The 17,377-nt window shown below is 41.3% G+C and overlaps 1 protein-coding gene across 3 annotated transcripts in view; it reads right to left on the bottom strand.

Annotated features, from left to right (window-relative positions):
• The window catches only part of lsamp (limbic system associated membrane protein), a 533,378-nt gene that overhangs the window by 68,732 nt on the left and 447,269 nt on the right, over positions 1 to 17,377 (bottom strand). For all 3 annotated transcript variants that reach the window (XM_023266027.3, XM_023266026.3, XM_055012113.1), the window contains 2 exons: positions 3,525 to 3,669; positions 1,306 to 1,393 (listed from right to left, as the gene is read on the bottom strand). In XM_023266027.3, coding sequence (XP_023121795.1) covers positions 1,306 to 1,393; positions 3,525 to 3,669 — 233 coding nt within the window. The remainder of the gene's footprint in view (positions 1 to 1,305; positions 1,394 to 3,524; positions 3,670 to 17,377) is intronic.

The following is a 17,377-nucleotide window of genomic DNA, read 5'->3' as shown; positions in this document are numbered from 1 at the left end:
CACAGGACTCTATTTGAATAAGCTGTCTGACAGACTTGTGAAGAGAGACCTATAAAGACACCATTACAGCAGTGGAGTCTACTAAATATTCAAGCATGGGCAAGAGTCTTGCGGAGACACAAGTCCTTATTTATTGATAAAGTGATAGCAGAATAATTTAGTTGGATGTTAAAATTATAATTGCTGTGGATAACTACACTAAAATTTCTGGCTTGGCTGTAGTCATTAGCTTTCTGGATTCAGTGTTTGCACTGACTGTTAATCCTTCTTCTGTAACACCGAAAAGTCATTTCAACTTTGTCCCTGTTTAATTTTGGAAAATATTGGCACATCTACTTATTTATTTGTTCGAGACACCACAGCAACTTGGCGATACTGCTGTGTGTCAGCCACATAATTGCGCTAAGATATTCAGTGTTCAGATAAGTAGTCAGTTCTTAAAACACTCCTTTAAAATTTGCTGTGAAATTAGATGTTGAGGCTGACTGTCAGCAGATTTCATTTCCCTGCATCTACAGGGAACAACATGCAGAATTACACAAACAAGGGTGATGCGGAGGTGGGGGCAGTTGATTGTGGCTGTTATGCATATTCTTTTTTTTTTTTTTTTTTCGTCCTCTCAGGTAAAAGAAGTTGATGATATTACAGAACTGTTTCCTCCTCAGTCTCAGGAGCTACAACCTTAATACCCGGAGGATAACTTTTGAATGACTTTTTGGGGAAAAAACAAGTTTTGTGGGAAAAAAAAAAAACAAAATTTCCAGCCTGCAGGCATTGGATCAACTCCTGAAATATATTCTCTCACTCTCCGGATCATGCCTCACTCTCATCTTTCCTGCCGACTCCATTCAGGAGAAATAACTTCCTGTTCTTTGAAATGAAAAACGACTGCTGAAGGCTTTTCAAGTGCAATTAGGACTCATTTGAACTGGAACAAGAAATTGTGTTGCTGTGGGCAGGAATTTATGACATATAGCTTTGTATTCTCACAATACATATTCATGTAATTCTTCCTTGCAGGTACCTTGGAGGGACACATTTCCACATTCAATAATGGAGAGTGGTGACACTGATGTCTGCCGCTCGTGTTCTGTTGGACAATGATGTCTCTGAGTCCTGAGACATTTGAAAGATAATTAAAAGAGTGCAAAACAATGATAATGGTAATTTTGTGGCTGATAAATGGCAGAGGGTGTCTATCTAGCATAGGCTTTTTTACCCAGTTTCAAAGATTAGATCTTTCCAGGTGGTATGGGTAAGGGGTGCAACATACATTTAGCCTTGGAACCGGTGTCTGCAGCTTACCTTGTACAATGAGGTAGACCTGTGAGGTCTTGGGCTGCTGCTTAGTCTGTATGGAGCAGGTGTATGAGCCCTCGTCATACACATCCACCTGAACACAATAAAACAGGATAGTGTTCATTAGTGTGAGAGTTCATTACTATTCTTAACACAATATTATTGGCAGAGTTTGTTCTCTCTACAGATATAAGGCTTTATCCTCTTTATATTTTCTTTTATAGACATCATCTTTATTTTGAAATTATTATAATTCAAATGACAAGAAATTACCATAACAAATATTTGCGAGTCTTAAACAAGCAACAGTGAAGTCAGTCGGAGTGACTTCCTTCTAAGTGTGATAATTAATGAGAAAACCTATTACTGTTAGAGTTTTTGCATTTTGTTCTTCTGATTCAGTGCTTGAGTACCTTCTCCCTCATCACTCTTTAAACCTTTCAGATTAATCTTATCTTACAGGAAGTACTCTTATCTGTCAGTAGCTTGAAACTCCAAATATGTTTGGAAATGGAGGTACTGAATGTAACAACAAAATGTTATTTCTCACTGATATCCAGGCCTGGCATTAAATACCTAATTTCAATGATTAAAGGTATGGTGTGTAAGAATGTGAAGCATTTTCCAGCTATTAATCACTTCTTTTTAAATGTCAATGTCTGGACAAATTGTAACAATACTTTTAAAAAAATCACACTTTTCCTCGCTGTCTTCACAGCCTGTGGACTAACTTCTGTTTAAAAGGCTTGAAAAATCCAAAGGATGTCTACAGTTCTACAATTTCATTTAGGCGTGACATTTCTGCTTGCTCCCGAGTGCCTTGCCTCAGTGCTTCTCTGTGACACGAGCTAACATTATCTGGAAGACGTTGTGAACTTTAACAAACAACCAGATCCCAGAACAAAAATCACAAAAAAGTTTTATCTAGCAAAGTCTTTATGGGAATGTGATCAAAATCAGGGAAACCTAAGGTCTGGGCATTAGATTCATGGAGGGAGAAAACAGGAGAGGCTGTGCGAGCGCTTAATAGTCAAATGTAATCGATGGTTTCAAATTAAGTTTCAAGTGATAATAACAGTGTAACTTTGGGTAAATCATCTAACAATGCAGGTCAATCACATTCAGCCTTGTGTATGTCAGGTCTCTGTTGTGGACGATGCCCTGGCTGCTTGTTCATGCCTATCTATGGAGTGTGAGCACTTGTGTGTAAACATAGCAGGACGCTGTCTGCAGTTTGTTTAATGTAATTTATAAGAAGGGTTGTCTGAATGTAAAGCAGAAAACCTTTAAATTGTGTTTATGCTTGGCTAGGTGACTTGAAGACTGAGACACTTTGTGTTTCCTTCATTAACATTCAAACAGCGTTGTTTTTTTGTTTCCTAAACCTGACCACACATGGGGCTGTGGATGCAAACCCCAGTCTCTCATGTCAAAAATTTGCTCTGTGTATGACCACTGCAAATGGACAGAGCTGTCATAACCAAGTTCTGTTTTGCTTTGTTTGTGCTGTGCTGTTTGTCCAAATGGCTCCTTTGAGGACACTGAACGTACACAACATGTACCACAAACCATGTTCTGTCTTTTCCTCAAACTGCTAATACTAATAAAATAAGTTGAAAATAACCACATTTGGTGTGTCTTCCCTGTTTGGAGGAAAAAGTTAAACTAAGGCTTTTTACTCTTACTCTGTTTCCATCTGTTTCTAGTCTTATGTTAAGTTAAGCCAACCATCCGGGCCCCAGTTTCATATTTAGAAGGCAGACAAGCACACCTCACAATATGTCAAACTACTTTTTTAGGTATTAATTTATGCTAGCAGACATATTTTTTGTAAAAAAAAAAAACTGTCTTCTCATCTTGTCTCTTCCTATATTCATGCTGGGGAAAGCACACACACAAAGCAATAATTTAAAAATTAAGAATGAAGCCGAAAAGTTGAAAAAAAGTCCCTTTGACTGAACCTGCTGCATAAGTAAATGAATAAATGAATGGATGAATATTTAAACAACAAGGCTCCTGCTCGGAAAAAGAATAAATTTAAGTCAAAGAGGGTATTTATTAAGGTCATGTTTCATGATTCCTGGATAACATTCCAGAAACTAAAAAATTCTAGTCTCTTCCACCTTTAAATGCAACATTCATCTCAACTAAGCTCGAGAAAAATGAAATTTGTAACGACTGCAGTAGAGTCCAGACCAGTTTTTACCCTCACTGGTTAGCATTACCTTTTGTATGCGTAGGCTGTACTCCAGCTGTCCTTTAGTGACCAGATCTACTCTGGGGTCCAGGGACCACTTGTCCTGACCAGCAAAGATGATGTTGGATCGATTGAGCCAGGCCACCTTGGACACTTTGTCATCAACGTAACACCTGCAAGCACAACAAACACGAGGGAGGTGAGGAGAAGGAAATAGAAAGACTTGCTTCCTCACTGGGGAAAACAGTACTAAAAGGTGTGAAAAGGTCAAAAGGACAAAAATCCAACTTTTTATTTCATAATGTGAAACTTATTAAGAAAACATGAAATGCGGAGTTTTGTTGATCGAAAGCAAACTAAAATGGCAATTGTGCAATCCCACATAGGAGGTGAGCTGACAGATGAAGTGCTTTAAATAAGGGTTTACACACACAATCATGTCTTGGACAGAGCTATTCTGTGCTGTTAGATGCAGCTGACCAACACAGGTAACCCCATCAGACACTTTAGAACTAGAATCATCCTTACGTCTTGAAACAAAACCCAAATATGAGGAGTATCACTTTCACGTCCCACTCTCACTCACCATTTACCCCTCTCTCCTCCTTCTATGCATCAACCTCCTTCCCTCTGTCTGATAAATACATCTCCTTTAACAGTGAGCCTATTCCCGCGGATGAGAAAGGACACCGGTATCCTCTTGTTTACTTCTTGTTGCGTGCTGTCAGAGCATTACGCCAAGTACGTTGGAGCTAAGACATCTCGCACGGGAGGGGAAGGGGAGCCGAGCATCTTCCTAATGAATAAATGTAAATGTGAGAAGACGTCGGAATCAATGAGAATGGATATCAGCCGTAATGCAAGCCGACAGTGGATACGCCTCACATGCAAATTCCAGCAACTCCCTGAGCCTTGGCTGCGCACACTGCTTCAGAATGTGCAGGGGTACAAGAGAGTAGATTAGTGAGGCAGTGGAGTGAGGCTGTCTTTGGCAGGTGACCCCGGGTGATGCACTAAAGTGGTGTTGCCGTCACCCCAGCCTGCTACCCAGCGGGAGCTGGATGTCAGATTTGTTGAAGGTTTGTTCTCGCGGCTTGAATCCCAGCTGATGCTCCTTTCCTTTGTGCGGAACCATGATAACTCACTGTATTTACTGACTCGCTTTGACATCTATCTTACATTTCCCTCACTCTGAAATGTTATTGTGTTTTGTTTCAAAAATCTTCAGGGCCCTAATTAAAAGAGACAATTCAAAAGTGTGCTAAACTAATTCAGACACTTTTTCCTACAATCTTGGAGAGCTATATAGCCAGCGTTCTCCCCAAAGCTATCCATTATCCAGAGGAAACATCTGGAGTGCTCAAGCGGCACCTGACTCACATATTCACATCCACATAACAAACATCGTTCTGTGACTCAGATCTCATTTGAGTTTTGAGCTTTCACCTCGTCAAATCATCTATGAATGATGTGGCCCTGTGGCACGTGATTCATGCAAGTTACATGCTAAAAACATCACATCTTTATACTTTAGACAAGACCAAAGTGTTGACAAAGATACAAACACTACATAGAATTGAATGACAATGTGTAAATACATCATAAAAACCCCATATTTCACATTTAACTCAACATAACTGTGCCATTGGACTGTAGATCTGGTGTACCACTGACTGTAGAACATGCTATATATATATATAGAATACATTCTATGACAGAAGAGAGCTCTTGATCAGCATGTGGTGCATCTGTCTTTTTGACAACTTTAATTTGTTCATGCAATTATGTCAAATTTATTCTGCAGAATTGCTGGTATATTTCCTTTGTATGCAGCACTTTCCCTTCAGACTGTAATTTCAGCTTGATCAAATGCACATCAGCTCGACTATAAGACCACTTAAATGTCCAAATTAATGGTGTGACTGACTGTTCAACAAGCCCTACTTTTGTAAGTGTTAATGCTCTACATTTCCTCTACATTAGCGAAACCTATAGACTTGCACTGACAAACGGAATAGCTTTTAGGTGTTTGCAGTGGAGCAATAAACTGCCTTGGGTGACTGAATGGCTGCATCTTGTTTGCTTTCACTGAGTTCGCTCCCTTTCCTCCCTCATTACCTCTTGTCTCCTATAGTGAGGTAAGGAGGAGAAAAACAAAAGTGGGGGAGTCAAAGACAAAACAGACGGCGACGTAAACAGAATCAAGATACTACAGTTTTTCTCATTTGTCTTTTTCAAAAACACAGCTTACACCAAAATATGCTATTACTGAACCCGAAACATATATTTCAAACATTGTGTTTGACAACTTCCACTGTACAGAATTTAAGATTTACAGTGTCTTGGAAGTTTTCCCCTTTGATTGGTTTTCAAATTTCATTTGGCTTTGTAGACAAGAATTTATATAAAAAGATTCTCTGATGACAAAACAAAATCAAATTTCTACAATATAATGTCAATTAAAGAAAACTATAAAATGTACCACAAAGTGATTCCATAAAAATACACTCCTTTCAAGTCAGTATTTTTATTGGATGCACTTTTGGCTGTAGTTACAGCATTGAGGCTGTGTAGATAGGTCTCAATCAGCCTTGCACACCTTTACACTGCACTTTTACTCTATCCTTCTTTTCAAAACACCCAAGGACACCGGGCAAAGTAAACAAAATTAAAACACATTCTCATTAACAATAAAAAAAACCTAAAGATGTAAAAAAATAAAAAAGGAGATTTAGCAATTTAAAAAAACTAGAAAAAAGAGGAATGGAAGTCAAAGTGAGTAGGCTTGCTTGAACAGGTGGGTTTCGAGATGGAATTTGAAAATGTCCAGCGTGTCAATGTTTCGGATGTCAGGTGGGAGGGAGTTCCAGAGGTGGAGGGCTGTGGAGCTCATTATGGTCATATGGGCAGGAGGGATGGTGAGGTTGAGGGAGGAAGATGATTTGAGAATCTGGCTGGGTGTGTTTATGTGGAGGAGTTCAGCGAGGTAAGGAGGTTATGAAGGGCCTTTAAGGTTAGGAGCATGGTTTTATACATGCTGTGATGTGTGATTGGGAGCCAGTGAAGTCATTGGAGAACAGGGGTGGCGTGGTGATTACATGAGGATCTCTCCCATCTCAGCTGCTGAAGCCTGTAACTCCTTTAGACGAGTCATAGGTGTCTTGGTGGCCTCCCTCACTTGTCTCTCTCATACAGTCGCTCAGTTTTTGAGGACGACCTGCTCTAGGCAGATTTACGGATGACCCAATATCGTTCCATTCCTACTGATGGATTTGACTGTACTCCAAGGGATATTCAGTGACTTGGGAATTTTCTTGACTTATCCCTTGGCTCATGCTTGTGAATAACCCGTTGTCTTTATGGTGTAGATATAACCCAGAGTACAGATTCACCAGTGACTGGATCTTCTGGATACAGGTGTCATTATACTACAATCATCTAAGACACATTGACTGGCCCTGTAATTGTGACACAAAATGTAATACTGCTTCCTTGACATGTACTAATTTAATAGCAAAGCCTGAAATCTACAGTCAACTGTTAAAGAAATATTGCACCAGGAAATTAGATCAAATTTAGTTTCAGGAGTAGAGTTAAACATAGACAAGAATCTGTGGGCTGCCACTGTCGCCACACACTTTTTTTTTGCTATTTACAGACTCAACAGAGACTACTGTACTACAAAAGACTGATGGGGCAAGCTGCTGCTTCCTACTATATCAAGGGCAGATGAAGATTCTTTTGGAGATGTGAAGCACCCAGAGTGATGCTTTGTGACTGCTACAACCACAGTTCACTGCAGACTGCAGAGTTTCTACTCAGACTACTGTAAATCGTGACTCACCATGCAATTAATATGCAAATGTTAAACACTTTAAACTTCCTGTGTGGATTTGCGAATATAAACTTGCGTGCAAAGTGGGTAATTGAAAGGAGTAGGCACTGTTATAGAATTTAGCATAGAAAATAATCTCAATAATCCAAACAAAATTACAGCAATGAAGTTGACAGAAACAGCACTGAAGATTATATGAACATAAAAATTACATTTTATGATTCTGCTAATAACACTGTGTGTATAAATTTAATGTGCTATCCGTGTATAATATGTATTTGTATAGCCATTGATCCTGACATATTTAATTGAATTGTGCACACAGAAAGCAGCACTTTGTAACACTGTGCATACAATATCATGTCTGTTATGAAGCAGTAAATGGAAAATGTGTTCATATTTTTGCAGGAACTGATTCTTCCTGCTGTAGCTTCAAAAACATTTTTCTTGGACGACATGAGGCTGATAAAGAGATACAGCGATGACCGACAACATTTAAACCACTGTCACGTGAAGCCGACATTTCTCATCTCATTACAATGCTATGCTCTTCTGGCATTCACGCTTTGACACACACCAGCCCCTTACCCACTGTTCTTCCTAGCACCCACCGGTGGCACCACCACTCCTTGTAGGGCAGTGATGTGACCCAGCATGACAATGTGCCCTGCTACACCACGAGAACTGCTCAGGAACAGCTGAAGGAACATGACAAAGAGCCAAAGGTAGTCACCTGGCCTCTGAACTCCCCAGATCCCAATTAATTCAGGCATCGGCGATATGCCTCGGAACAAGCCCAATTAATGCAGGCCCAACCCCACAACACCCAAAGGATCTGCTGCCAACATCCCGGTGTATTTTTGCCCAGCTCTAATTTTAAACAAGACAAGGAGTGTGTAGCTGTGTTTCTGTGAGGCTACTGACAGTTCCAGCTGCCATAATATCTATTTTGTGTGTGCTTGTTTCCTGTTCTCTCTGCTTCTTCCCTCCCCTCCTCTGTACTATGTCCCTGCTGTGGCCGTGTCTTCCCTTGGAGTCTTGCAATCAACCTCACCTGATCCCGGTTCTCTAATAACTCTCAGCAGTCTGAAACACCACTTTTTGAAGCCTCTCCTCACCATATTGGATTGGATTGGGATTGAGATTGTCAACTATCCCCACTTTGGCCGGTTTATTTTTAACTCGCCCTTTGTGTCCAGGTTCACTTATGCTCACTGTATCCCCGTGCTGCATTTAGTGAAAAGGCAAACAACTTGCAAACCTTTCCCTGCTCAAGCCCACTTCCAGCATCCCTCATGTCACCTATTACACCTTTCGCCTAATAAACCTTACCACCTAACTCCTGCCTCAGTGTCTGCACCGTGACACTGACTTTATAGGTTGCAGCGACTAGGAAGAGTTTAGACTGTTATCTTGTCTTTTAAGTTTCAGTGGAAGTGGGAAAGAGTTGCACTGTGTTGAGGGACATCCGCCTACTCTAACCACCTTCCAGTTGACATGTGACCAGAGCGTTTGGGACTGCTGCAGCTGCAAGAAAATTATACACTTTCGTCTATGCAATCTGGCAAACATCGACTGCTATTTAAAACAGTTATGCTAATTAGATCTGATACTCAGCTATCAGTTATGTTAGTGTCATGTAACAGCCATTCTAGTGTAGGTATCTGGGTTTCCTTATGTGTTTATAGCAATAGGGATTCATTTTGGTAGTTACACTAACATACACAGTCAACGTTTTTATGACAATAGCTTATTATTGTCGAACAAGGTGATGTTTTAACGTAGCTTAGCTTAGCATAAGGACTGGAAACAGAGGGACACTGTTGTAACAAAACAGACTGGTGACCTTGTTACCTTTAGACAAAGTAAGGCTACCCCTGCTTTCAGTATTAATGCTAAGCTAAGCTACATGTAAACTGACCAATCACAGCAATAAAGCCAGTTATCTGATACAGTGTAGGTCTCCCTTGTGCTACAAAAACAGCTCTGGAGGTGTCCTGTGTTGGCTGACACCGACACCGACCAGCGCACCCTGAGGATGCTTGACCAGATTGGGATCTTGGGAGTTTGGAGGCTAGGTCAATGGCTTAAACTATCTGGTGTGCTCCCGAACTGTTCTGGTGTTTGGCAGGGCACGTTTTCCTTTGACACTGTGTTCTAAGTAGAGGACTGTTGCTTGAGTGTCAAAGTAGCATCCACATGGTTTCCCAGCTGAACACTGCATAATAACAAGATGATCAGTGCCATTCCTTTAATCCTACAGTGGTTTTAATGTTCTTGTTGCTCTGTCAGATTCTAACTAAACAACGTAAAAATCCTCGGGTTTAGCCATTGTTTGGTTACTTAATAGCTTGGATCAGTGTGTGCTAAGTTAGCACTGCACTAACAAGGAAGAAATCTTTTACCAGAGAATGAGCTGCTGCAAGACAAACCAAGCTATTTGCAGTAACTGCTAATAAGCTAGTTAACAACAGAAATCTCCTTCCAGTGTGTGTAAAAGCTTTCATGACACGATGCTTATCGCAGCTTAATCCCACAGTCCGTGGATAGCAGCAAACCATCAGACAAACAGATCACAAAGGAAGGAGGAGTGTGATCATGTAGGAGAGGTGCAGTGTAGCAGGATGCACCTAATTATGGCCTGTCTCCGTAAGGTATGAGTGAATAGCTCTCACACTGAGTATGATTCCACCAAAGCGAGCTCTGGGATAAATATAGATGACAGGGATAATAATCATCCAAATGCTCTATCTCCTTCTCTATGTTAGCAGTCAGTATATGTTACTCCATATGGGTGAAAGAAATATGCTCGATGAATAAATACGCCACACATAGTGCAGGACCTTCCACCACACTCAGACTTCAATCAGAGACACTTTCTGCCACTCCAAACATTCTCATCTTCCCATGCCTTATGTCTTTTCTTCTCATCTCTTTGCAACACAACTTCTCTGTACTTCTCTTCCTCTTGCTATGCTAGTTTTCTCACCCAGTCTGCCTCTCATGCTGGTCCTTCCCACTTTATTTCTGTAGGTTCCTTCTCGACTCTCATCTCTTCATCAACTCTCTGGAGCAGAGGTGGACAGCAAGGCACGGCAATCAAAGGAACTAGTCATTGATCTGCGCTACAAATCAGGCTCCTCTGCTACCTCGTGCCCTTCACCTTTCCTTTCTTCCCTGGAACTGCTCGAGCCTCCAGAGGGTCCCGACAACCCTTGGTGTGGGCTGTAGAGCGCGCTCAGTGGTAGCTATTTTTTTGTTCTCACTAATGAGCGACTGCCTGGGAAGCGGAGAACTTCCTATCACTTGTCAGAGCAGTTGTCTGCCCGTAGCTGTTGCTTCTTTCTAGTAGAGTAGCTGTCAAGGTGTGTCTTTGCAGGGCTGGGTTTCTCAGGCTGTGCTAAGGCCCCGCTGAAGCAGAATTAAAAAGAAGAGCATGGCTGTCTTCGGCTAGCCTGATCTCAGGCGCATTCAACAGGTGGCTTGCAGGGAACTCGATTTGATTGGAATAGAGAGCCACGCTTGAACGATTTGTAATGAAAATCCATCCCATTAACTGGCTGCAGCCCTCACAATGATGCAGTATCTCAGCTGTGTTATTTAGCCACCGTGACTTTATTTTTTTGAATATCTGGCAAACCGCCCCCCCAAAAAAACAATCAGCCCTGTTTAATCACAGCAGCATCTCTATGTTTGCAATCCTCTGCAGAATCTCCTCCATGCCCATAATCCTCTGCAGAACACATCATCGCTGCTGACATTAAAAAAAAAAATTTGTAAATGTTAGCAAATATTTGCTGATGTTTGTAAACAAAAAGCCTTGTTAAACGCACCATTTTTAAAAAGCTATTTAAAAGTGGATTTTTCCAAAGTGCCGTTGTTGTTTACCAGCCCCTCCAGACACTGGGGCAGGGTTTATGCGGGGGTCTGCTTGTGATCGATGCCTGGGTTGCTATCCTGCACTGTTTTACCCCAAGCTTTGTTGATGGATGCTCTGCTGTGCTATATTATACTCTTTTTCTGCCCTGCTGTGCTGTGCCAATATGGACTGGCCAATAGGCTATGGCTGACAGGGGACTGTGTGGGCTGACAGATGCATGGGCCAGAGCTGCTGAGCTGGGCTTGTGTTGACAGGAGGGCTGGGCTGGATGGATCCCTGCTCCAGGGCTAGCCGTGGGGGAGGACCAAAGAGCAGGCTGGAGCCAGGGAGTGAAACTGTAATGAGAGGAACGATGTGCCAAGACTGACAGAACAGCCACACCACCCGCTATCCCCATCAATACCCAGTTCTCCTCATCTCACCTCGTCTTTTCACTCCCTTTTTTTTTTGCCTCTCTGACACTTCTCACCCTGCAACAAAACACCTTTTTCCCCCATTTCCTCTTTGTAGTGGTTTTGTCTTGGTCTGCCGTCCACCCTTTTCAACCTTCTGCCTCTAACTCATTCCCTCCCTCTCACATTTCTTGTCTTTTATCCTCATATTGACTAGGCAGCCTGTGTCACAAAGGTGAATCTGTGTGCATGCATGTGTTGGTATCGATTGCTGCACAAGTTGCAGCAAATACCCAATCTGCCATTCAGAGAGAGCCTCAAATGTTTTCTCTCAAAGAGTCAAACAACTTACTTCCGCAATCGATAAAGGTGAGACTGGCACTGGCTGCTTGATAGAAATTTATCTCATTCTAGCCAGGTGGGCAAAAGCTGGCCACTACGTTCTGTATTTCTGTTGTCTATGTATATATGGCATGGGGGCAGAACAGACAAAAGCAGAGGGTGGAGGGACTTCCAATCAGACTAGCAAACAGAACTAGAAAAAGATGGGGTGTATCATGGAAGAAAACTACACAAAGAAAAAAGAGAGCTATGGGAAAGCAAGCAAAGAAGCAAAGCTAAAGCTGCATATCAAATCAAAGTCAGGTCATTCCTTTATAGCCTCAAAGCAGTTTCTTGCCCCAGATATTCTCCGCGAAGCAGGTTAAATGTATTTCCGGTAAGGTCTAAGTTTATCCCCCAGGACTAGGCTTAACAGAACAAAGAATTTATTGAAATACAAGGTGCAATGCTCTCTTGCTGTAGAATCCACCTTCCACTTTTTTTTTTATTTTTTTATGTTTGACCAAAAAAAGAAGCTGAAGCTACATTTCCCCCCTGGCCAAGATGAGCACAGTTAACACTCTAACAAAATGAAGTGATTAAGAAAGTAAGAGTTGTTGTTACATAAGGTGGAATCACAGAAACATGCTGATACAATCGTGAATTTTTCAAGGTGAATGTGTTGTACCTGTGCAGACACCTGTCACCATGGGTGTGTGTTAATTGACAATCAGCTGTTGACATCTTTGTCACGCCTTTGTAAATTGCCGCTGACTGTGGTGGCAAACAGGTCACTTTAATTATTGTGATTTCAAAAGGCAGGTGCAAAATGTTTGAAGCTTGTTTGTGGAATCTTCTTTGGAAGTTTAATGAGGCATTTAAAGAGAGGAATGATAAAGGTGATATGTTGAGGGTAATAAACTGACTCATTTCATTAATAGTAACTTCAAACAAAGCTGTTATCAGCAGGAAGAGTCCCTCCTGCGAAAGGCCCAGCTTGAAAAAGCAAAGACATCTATCTGCTAGAGCGGTCTTTGGTCTCACTCTGTCTATCTGTGCCTGAGATCAACATAGGGAGAGAAAGAACACAGAGAACAACAGAGCTGCGTTTCAACCCTTTAACTTCTCAGCCACTGTAATCACTTCAGTTAGTGGACTCCTTATTCCCTCCCTTTAAGTCAAGCCCTGGAGCCAGTTCCTGTGGGGAAGCCCCTAGTGACGTAACTGCATGAGGACAGAATTGAAGTAACCTTTGTTGTTCAGTGGATTTTTTTTCCCCTCACTGCTTCACTGCCCCCTGATAGCCACAAATCCTCATATAATTCTCCCATCATGAAGTGCCTCCATCTTGGTTGGCATGCATCAGCGCTCAGAGCAAGCCATTAATCAGGGTAGGAATGATTGTTTTGAGACTTGGCCAGCCGACCTAGCGGGGGGAAATTATTAATCAGAAATGGCTACAAACAAGTCAGGAATTTGCAGGTCTGCTTGATTTAAATTTGCCTGGCACAGGTGTGATTTCACCTCGAAGGGCTTAGCGAGCATCAGCTGTTAAACTCGTGTGGGTTTTTCAAAGTTTCTTAAGCCGCTTCACATAAATGTTGTGCTGAGCGAGGGCAAGAGTGTAAACCTCCACAGCAACTGTTGCGGTCAGCGGACGTGGGGCGAAGGCGAAACATGTGCCAGTGGAAGGCAACGTCCAACTCCTCATCAGATTTCATATTGTACATGTCAGCGGTGCAGTAGCCCCGACACCTCTCCTGTCAGTTCTGCTTTAGTTGGGCCTCATTTTAAAGTCAATGCAACAACTCCTCTGTAGTTTCCTCCTTCTCTTTCCTCTGTGTTGTGTTTTTAAGCATGGTTGGAGTATGAGGGATAAGTGTTTGGATGTAACGAGCCCATGACAGATGGTGCCTCGTTGAGACGTAGGCAGGGAGATCTACGGTGAAGGCGGGATGCTGCTATTAAATCTCAGGAGATGTACTGTGCTTCCTCCCTCTGTCATATCCTCTCCTCTTGTCACTCTCCTTCTCTTTCCTTATCTTTCTGCTGTTTTGTACTTGTGATTTTGCTCTTCTATACTTATTCTTGCCCCTGTATTTTATCTTCATTCTCCCTTTTCTCTGCCTGTAATTACTCCCCCATACAGCTGGTCTAACTGTACAATGTAGCATACGTAGAAGACGGACAAAATAGCAGCAAAGCAAAATGTTGCCACACATTTGTTTAGTTCATAATATCTTGGAGAGCAGCGCATCATCATTTTTCTCTATCTGTGTTTATGGCAATGTATTTTTTCTTATTTGTGCGGATGAAAGTGCGGAAGCATAGCGCAGGACGATATTACTGCTAATGTAAGCCACTTGCCATTTACTGCTTCAAATTCTACTCATTGCTGCACAATTACTTGCTGCACAGCTACCAGCGTTTCCCACCCATTGCTGCCTCGACGCTGCACTCCCTTCTCAGCACACAACCTGCTCTTATTATTACAGGATGTCACATAAGGCCTTGTCTCCAAGTGTGACACGGTGGAACAACTACCTCATTTCTCTGCTCTCCACATTTACCTCTTATGTGATCCATCACCGTGTTCTGCTTTGGTGCATTATGGGCAGAAAGAGGTGAATCAGTTGATGATGCAGTCCCCACTGAAGGGGAGCAGAGGCAGGAGGAAAAAAAAGAAGTTCTCCTGTAAGTGCTAAAATACTCCCAACCTGGCTGCCTCGAAATGAAATGCAGCATCCCAAAGTCTGTCTGAAAGAAAATAGGCTTATTTGAATTTGTTGGCCCTGCACACTATTTATGTTTCTTGCAAAAGCTTCTGATAATGTACAAAGTACAACTACCAAGACCTGCACTACATCTCAACAAGACTTCATGCACTTCTAGTAGGGCTTTAACAGAGCTCAGAAAATCATATAAATATAAGCCAAGAGCTTTGCTGCCTTTCCTTACTCAGTCTGTTTTATCTCACAGGTAACACTTTGAACTGAAGATGTGTCTTAAATAATTATGAATGAATCAGAGCTTTTGGCGCAGGTTGTTTCATCATCATTTCCTATGTGGGAATTGGCTTTTATACACTCTTGCCACACTAATCAGCAATTCTCCCTCGTGGGCTAATTTTCGAAAGCACACACTTATTAAGTGGCTTGCAAATGATGCCAATTGATGCTGCATCTACAATGTACAGCAATTGCAGGTGGACTTTAAAGGTTAGCCAGCGATGGAGTAGGAGTCTCAACTGTATGACTGACAGGTGTCATGTCAAATGAGAAGGTCGGAAAGGTCTTCTGTGATTTGCTGCCAGGGATGGAATAGCTAATTCACATGCCGATGCAGCAGAAGGGAGGCGAAAGGTTGACAGCTATGCTTCATATTTATGTGAAACCTGACAGCTACCGGGAAAGCTGTATATATCCCTTAAGTACATACATGTTGAGTTTGATTAATGCACTTCAGCCATTCCGTATAAGGGAGATGAAAATGGTAATTACCTAGCTTGCCGTTTACATGCCAAAAATGAACATTGACAGTGACTGCTGAAATAATAAAGACTCCATTTTTGAATAGCCTTAGGCCATGTGCAATAGACTGATATCACAAGTGTAAGAAACAGCTCACTTGTGGGTTACTTTCATGTTTTTTTATTTTTATTATAAAGCCATTCGAAACTTGGTTTCAAAGCCTAAGTACTTTGAAGACTGAAAATGCAAAAATCAAAGTTAAAATTCATCTTGAGGCATTATTTATTAAGACTTTAATGCTCTCTGTTGAACTCGGCTCATCTGCTACAGAACATCAGCCAGGGTCCCACCCACGACTCCTGAAAATTTGGTTTCTATACAACTAAAATGCATTTGCAATTATGTTTTTTTTTTTTTTTTTTTTTTTTTTAAAGCATTTTCTACCAGGAAGGTAACAGCATGACATAAAAATTTATACTTTCAAAGAGCCACAAAGTCAAAATTAGGAGGTTGGAGCAGGTATGGTGGCTTAAGTCCCTGGTCCCTGGTCCCACAGGGGACATAAACCCTGTGGGACCATTATTTTTAGACTTAAAATGTTTGATTTTCTATCACTGTTTGCTTTCATTTTCAGTCGCTGTTTGGTTAGGTTTTGGCACCAGCACTACTTGGCTAGGTAGCCCAGCAGTAGGCTGGTAACCTGTCCATGGTGTCTCCTGCCTTCACCTTAAGTCAGCTGGGATGGACTAAGAGAAATTTGTGGTAAACAAAAGCCATACAGTCAGTATTTAGAGTAAAAAGCACAACCACATATCTGTGTTTCTTACTTTATTGTATCTTTCACGCATAATATCCTTCTGTGGAACAATAGAGGACCCACCTCTTGCTGTTTGGTTACAAGATCAATTGACTTAGTAACCATGGCAACACCAGAATATGTCGTAATCGGACATGTATTGCTATAGTTTTATTAAGTTGCTCCTTTCATGGGGTAAGACCATAATTAGCCTTTAACAGACAGAGCACATTGTGCTACATGAATTCAGCACAAATCCCACTGCTGTTACAGAGGTTTCTATTGTATTTAGCACCAAGGATAACTCAATGCTTCAAGTGGTCCCCTGAGTCTTCACAAGGCCACACATGGCTTATATGTAAAAGGTTTCAACGCTGTCAGTTCAAAGTGATTTTCTTAAATTCATCTTTAATTGCTCACTTTATGCTGAGTTGACACCTGTCTTGGTGATCAAAGAATGAGGAAACCTTGAGCCTGATTTAGTGTGACATGTAGATGTTGATCTTAGCATCCATAGTGGCCTAACATAATCTTTCATAACAGGGAGACTCTTATTGTACATGTCAGGCTTTTACACAGCAGTCTCATTCAGATCACAACGCATGATGATAATCAAGTCTAAATCCATTGATCTGCTGATTCATTCATTAGATTATTCATGCAACAAGTAGCAGCCCCAGGAGTGCTATTAGGTTTTACTTTAAACTCATTTCCACTCAATAATGATACTTCAAGACAATAATTTAGACTCAGCATGAGACTCATGAATGAATGCAAATAAATTATCTTATCTTTGACCCAAATTACTGGTTAATTGCATAGCAGAGGCCTAAGTGCAAAAGAAAAAAAAGGGAAAAAAAAAAAAAAGCGAGAAGCTTGTCTTATTAGCACCTTAGTGTGAACACACAAATTCTCTGCACCTTAGCCAACACAGAAAGGGAAATTATATAGCAAATGATTTGAGAAAGACCAAAAACAAACATAAGAAAATGCTACAAATTACTTGAAGCAAAAATGTTAATGAAAGTCTTTTTAGCATACTCAACATCCACTGTCGCACAGGTGTCATGAAATTAAAGGTATTCTTAATAAATGCTGCATTATCAGCCAACAACTGATTATTTTGTATTACTGATTGAGTATTCTAGATGTCATCCTCTGCGGCTATTGCTATTTTAGCCTGCAAA

This window comes from Amphiprion ocellaris, chromosome 7 (genome assembly GCF_022539595.1).
Source record: "Amphiprion ocellaris isolate individual 3 ecotype Okinawa chromosome 7, ASM2253959v1, whole genome shotgun sequence".
Taxonomy (NCBI): domain Eukaryota; kingdom Metazoa; phylum Chordata; class Actinopteri; family Pomacentridae; genus Amphiprion; species Amphiprion ocellaris.
The sequence above is the reverse complement of the archived record's forward strand: the minus strand, read 5'-3'. Positions and strand labels throughout refer to the sequence as shown.